At 56.5% G+C, this 5,693-nt stretch overlaps 1 protein-coding gene across 1 annotated transcript; it reads left to right on the forward strand.

Moving 5' to 3' along the window:
• The first annotated feature begins 424 nt into the window (after positions 1 to 424).
• PCDH8 (protocadherin 8) lies at positions 425 to 4,998 on the forward strand. Its single transcript, XM_090258252.1, has 3 exons — positions 425 to 3,240; positions 3,430 to 3,637; positions 4,143 to 4,998. Exons 1-3 carry the CDS (start codon positions 616 to 618, stop codon positions 4,514 to 4,516), a joined length of 3,207 nt encoding a protein of 1,068 aa, XP_090114378.1. The 5' UTR covers positions 425 to 615; the 3' UTR covers positions 4,517 to 4,998.
• The last annotated feature ends 695 nt before the right edge of the window (positions 4,999 to 5,693 follow it).

Raw genomic sequence — 5,693 nt, forward strand, 5'->3', positions numbered from 1 at the left:
CACCGGGCAGAGCAATTCTTTGGAGAGGTCTGTAAGCGAGAGCTTGGAAGCCTCCGAGGTGCAAAACACAGGGAGTGTAGGTGGGGGGTCCCTAGCTACCAGGGCGAAATCCCGGCGTGTTTGCTCTTAGATCAAGCAGCCGGCACCGGAGGGCCACAATAAACAAAACCTGTGCCAATTCCTCCACACGTAGAAAAGGAAAAGCAAAAGGAGTTAAAGAAACAAAGGAAAGATTCCCTATTTTTCCTTCCTGTTTCCCCACTAAGCCTTTCCACATTAAAGGGATTGTCAGAAGCTGGCGTAAGAGCGGCGCGAGGACGAGGTGGCCATTGGCTGCCTGGCTAGGGTGATTTGCATATCGGCAGCTCTAAAAGCTGAGGCAGCGAGCAGCGGCGCAGCACCAGCCAGAAGCAGGGAGGGAAGGGTGCAGCGTGAGGGTGGGTCCGCCCAGCATCCTCAGAGCCCGCTGGAGCCGAGGAGCAGCAGCCGCCGGATTTCTCCCGCACAGAGCTTGCAAAGAGCGTGCTCCGAGGAGCCCGGGATTCACGTCCGGACCTGCAAACCAGAGAGGAATCTTTTCTTCAGCCTTTTGGAATAGCACTTGGGGCTGGCAGCATGAGTCCGGTAAAGCGCGGGGGTAGCCCCTGCCTTTTACCCTTGCAGCTCTTCAGCCTTTGCTGGGTGCTCTCACTGGCCCAGAGCAAGACAGTGCGATACAGCACCTTCGAGGAGGACGCCCCCGGCACGGTCATCGGGACCCTGGCTGAGGACCTGCATATGAAAGTGTCCGGAGACACAAGCTTCCGCCTGATGAAGCAGTTCAACAGCTCTCTGCTTCGGGTGCGCGAGGGCGACGGGCAGCTGACCGTCGGGGACGCTGGCCTGGACCGCGAGCGGCTGTGCGGCCAGGCCCCACAGTGCGTGCTGGCCTTCGACGTGGTCAGCTTTTCGCAGGAGCAGTTCCGGCTGGTGCACGTGGAGGTGGAGGTGAGGGACGTCAATGACCACGCGCCGCGCTTCCCCCGGGCCCAGATTCCGGTGGAGGTGTCTGAGGGCGCAGCCGTGGGTACGCGCATCCCCCTGGAGGTGCCGGTAGACGAGGATGTGGGCGCCAACGGGCTGCAGAGCATGCGCCTGGCCGAGCCGCACAGCCCCTTCCGCGTGGAACTGCAGACGCGCGCGGACGGCGCCCAGTGTGCCGACCTAGTGCTGCTGCAGGAGTTGGACCGCGAGAGCCAGGCCACCTACAGCCTGGAGCTGGTGGCCCAGGACGGGGGCCGCCCGCCGCGCTCTGCTACAGCTGCCCTCAGCGTTCGCGTGTTGGACGCCAACGACCACAGCCCGGCCTTCCCGCAGGGCGCCGTGGCCGAGGTGGAGCTGGCAGAGGACGCGCCCGTGGGCTCACTGCTGCTTGACCTGGACGCGGCCGACCCCGACGAGGGTCCCAACGGCGACGTGGTGTTCTCCTTCGGCACCCGCACCCCGCCTGAGGCACGCCGGCTCTTCCGCCTCGACCCACGCTCCGGACGCCTCACCCTTGCCGGACCCGTGGACTACGAGCGCCAGGACACCTACGAGCTGGACGTGCGGGCGCAGGACCGTGGCTCCGGGCCTAGATCCGCCACCTGCAAGGTCATCGTGCGCATCCGAGATGTCAATGACAACGCACCAGACATCTCCATCACCCCTCTGGCCGCCCCAGGCGCGCCTGCCTCCTCTCCCTTCGCCGCCGCCGCCGCTGCTCTCGGAGGGGCGGACATGACTTCCTCGACCGGGCCCGGGACGCCAGAGGCCAGTGTCATATCGCTGGTGCCAGAGGGGGCGGCGCGCGAGAGCCTAGTGGCTCTGGTCAGCACCTCGGACAGAGACTCCGGAGCCAATGGGCAGGTGCGCTGCGCCCTCTATGGGCACGAGCACTTCCGGCTACAGCCGGCCTATGCGGGCAGCTATCTGGTGGTAACCGCCGCATCCTTGGACCGCGAGCGCATCGCCGAGTACAACCTGACTCTGGTGGCCGAGGACCGCGGCTCGCCCCCGCTACGCACCGTGAGACCCTACACGGTGCGCGTCGGTGACGAGAACGACAACGCGCCTCTCTTCACGCAGCGGGTCTACGAGGTGTCGGTGCGCGAAAACAACCCACCTGGCGCCTACTTGGCCACGGTGGCCGCCCGAGACCCGGACCTGGGCCCTAACGGTCAGGTCACCTACCGGCTGCTGGAGGCCGAGGTGGGCCGCGCTGGGGGCTCTGTGTCTACCTACGTCTCAGTGGACCCGGCTACCGGAGCCATCTACGCGCTGCGCAGCTTCGACTATGAGACGCTTCGCCAGATCGACGTGCGCATCCAGGCGAGCGACAGCGGCTCCCCTCAGCTCTCCAGCAGCGCCCTGGTACAAGTGCGGGTGCTGGACCAGAACGACCACGCGCCGGTCCTGGTACACCCGGCGCCAGCCAACGGCTCCCTGGAAGTGGCAGTACCCGGGCGCACTGCAAGGGACACGGCCGTGGCGCACGTGCAAGCCAGGGACGCGGACGAGGGTGTTAACGGAGAACTGGCATTCGACCTCCTGCAGCAGGAGCCACGAGAAGCCTTCGCCATCGGCCGCCGCACGGGGGAGATCGTGCTCACCGGCGATCTCTCTCAGGAGCCGCCAGGCCGCGTGTTTCGGGCGCTGCTGGTCATATCCGACGGCGGCCGTCCCCTGCTCTCCACCACCGCTACAGTCAGATTTGTGGTAACAGCAGGAGGTGGGCTTGGACCGATGGCGCCTGCCAGTGCCGGGAATCTAGAGCGCTCTCGCCCGCCGGGCTCGCGGCTCGCAGCGTCGGGGCCAGCGCTACAATGGGATACGCCACTGATCGTCATCATCGTGCTGGCCGGGAGCTGCACGCTGCTGCTGGCCGCCATCATCGCCATCGCCACCACCTGCAATCGCCGCAAGAAGGAGGTGCGCAAAGGGGGGGCCCGCCGGGAAGAGCGGCCCGGGGCGGCGGGCGGCGGCGCCTCGGCTCCTGGCTCCCCAGAGGAGGCCGCCCGGGGAGCCGGGGCCAGGCCCAACATGTTCGACGTGCTCACCTTCCCTGGCAGCGGCAAAGCGCCCTTTGGCAGCCCCGCGGCCGGCGCGCCCCCGCCCGCGGTCGCGGCGGCCGAAGTGCCGGGCTCCGAGGGCGGCAGCGCCACAGGGGAAAGCTCCTGTCACTTCGAGGGGCAGCAGCGGCTCCGCGGCGCTCACGCCGAGGTGAGGCCTTCCTTCTGCTGGGCGCCCCCCTCCGTGCTCCGCGGACAGGCTGGGGGAAGAGGCTGGAAGGGTGTGGGTGGGCGTGTGCAATAGATGCCTAATCTGTCGCACCTGTTTTTTGTTTGTTTGTTTGTTTTCTTTTGTTTCTTATGCAACCCTCACCCTCGCTTCCCCCGTTCCCTGCTGCAGCCCTACGGTGCCTCCTCGGGCTTCGGAAAGGAGCCGGCGCCCCCTGTGGCGGTCTGGAAAGGACACTCTTTCAACACCATCTCCGGCCGAGAGGCAGAGAAGTTCAGCGGTAAAGATAGCGGCAAAGGGGACAGTGATTTCAACGACAGCGATTCCGACATCAGCGGGGACGCTCTGAAAAAGGATCTCATCAACCACATGCAGAGTGGTGAGGACTCTTCTTTCCTGCCAAGTTCAACATTCCGCTTCTCCTTGCCCTTTTGCCACTGCTTCCCTCCTCTCCATCTTCGTTCTCCACCCCACTCCCTTTGTCCCACTTTTTTCCGTCCCGGAGTTACGGATCCCGGCAGGCCTCACACAATGAATTCTAAAACGCGAGGTCGAAGCAGCTCCACCACTTGAACTAAGCACAGCCCCATACCGGTAGGCAGAGGCAGGGGTAATGCTAGCTATCTGCTAATCGTTTGTTGTTGTTGTTGTTGTTTGTTTTGTTTTGTTTTTTTTCTTCTTTTGCTTCCTGCAAAAGAAGCTGAGCCACCTTGGAGTTAGGTGGCTTTACAGAGAGCACTATGCCTTTCAAATCTTGAATCATTGGCCTTCATCTTCATACAGGTTTTCCTTTTCAGCCACCCAGACCCTTTCTGACATTCTGAAGATGGAGACGCACCAATCTCAGTAATAATCATGCTGTCTTTTTTTCTCTTTCTTGTTAGGACTGTGGGCGTGCACGGCTGAGTGTAAGATTCTGGGCCACTCTGACCGCTGCTGGAGCCCGTCATGTGGAGGGCCCAACACACATCCCTCCACTCACCCACCAGCCCAGATGTCAACCTTCTGTAAGAGCACTTCGCTGCCTCGGGATCCTCTGCGCAGAGACAATTACTACCAGGCCCAACTGCCCAAGACGGTGGGGCTGCAGAGCGTCTATGAGAAAGTGCTGCACAGAGACTATGACAGGACAGTCACTCTACTCTCCCCTCCTCGTCCAGGGAGGCTCCCAGACTTGCAGGAGATCGGAGTACCCCTCTACCAGTCCCCCCCTGGCAGGTACCTGTCCCCAAAGAAGGAAGCCAATGAAAATGTGTAACCCCATGCTGCATGTTTTCACACATATACAGGTCACTCTGAGAAGCCCCTAAGTTATTGACCGGTTTTAGTGTTGTACATATAAATATGCAAGATGTGCCTTAAAATGAAGTTGTTGGAAGCTATTTCCAATCACATTGGTACTGTTTGGTATTTGCAAACAAAAATGTAGTTAATGTAATTTTTATGAAATGTGTGCTGTATTTAATTTTTCTTATCATGCTATTGAACTTAATTTCACTTGCAGCTTGCCATTTTCTTAGTGTTTTTAATCTGTACATTGTGTAATGTAATGTTTGTATATAATGAAATTTTGTTATATTTTTATATAATAAAAACTAAAGTGGAAGTTATTGCCAAAGGAAATGTCTGTAAGACAAAAAACAAAACACATTGGGATTACTTATTGGAAACTTATCTTCTATCTGAAACAACCTAGTGTTTGAGAAGTTTCGCCTTGCCAAGTATAACTTGTATATCTTGAGTCTGTGGTAGATTTCAAGTTCAATGTTATTTAATTACATTTGGTTTTCTGTAAACCATGTCACTTATAAGCACAGTAATAAAGGATTTGTCATGTGTTTGAAGAATCTGCTAATTTCTTTTCATGAAGTGTCTTACTACACTCAGACATTCACAAATAATTTGAATACCAGAATTAAACCTCAGAAGGGCTAATTATGTGAGCACTATGAATGTTTATGGCAATATTAAACCTCTGGGATTCAAGTTTTGGAAAGCCTCATCAAAGTATTAAAAATATGCATTGATTTTGAAAAACATGTGCATCTCCCTAAATATTAGGTACTCTATAAAATTCCTGCTCTCATTTATTCACTCAACAAATATTAAGTCGAGAAAAACTGTTCAGGCTGTTCTTCACTAATTAAACATTGGTTGTGCTTTTACTAACCATAGTAACTCCTAGGAGCTGGGATTCAAGGTTAAGAGGACATAGTCCCAAGGAATTCTTAGCATATTAGAGATGTTAATATCAAAAAAGGCACTCAAATTTATGGGTAAAATGACATAGTGCTTGGAATTTGCTTTCAAAATTTGCTATACGAAATAAGACTGATAAATTTTTATTATTGTCAATGCTAGCATGGGTATGTGTGTGTGAAGTGCTTATACCAATCTATACGTGTTTTTGTTTGAAAATGTACATAATATAAGGT

This window comes from Furipterus horrens, unplaced genomic scaffold, assembly GCF_987537825.1.
Source record: "Furipterus horrens unplaced genomic scaffold, mFurHor1.1.pri manual_scaffold_12, whole genome shotgun sequence".
Lineage (NCBI taxonomy): Eukaryota > Metazoa > Chordata > Mammalia > Chiroptera > Furipteridae > Furipterus > Furipterus horrens.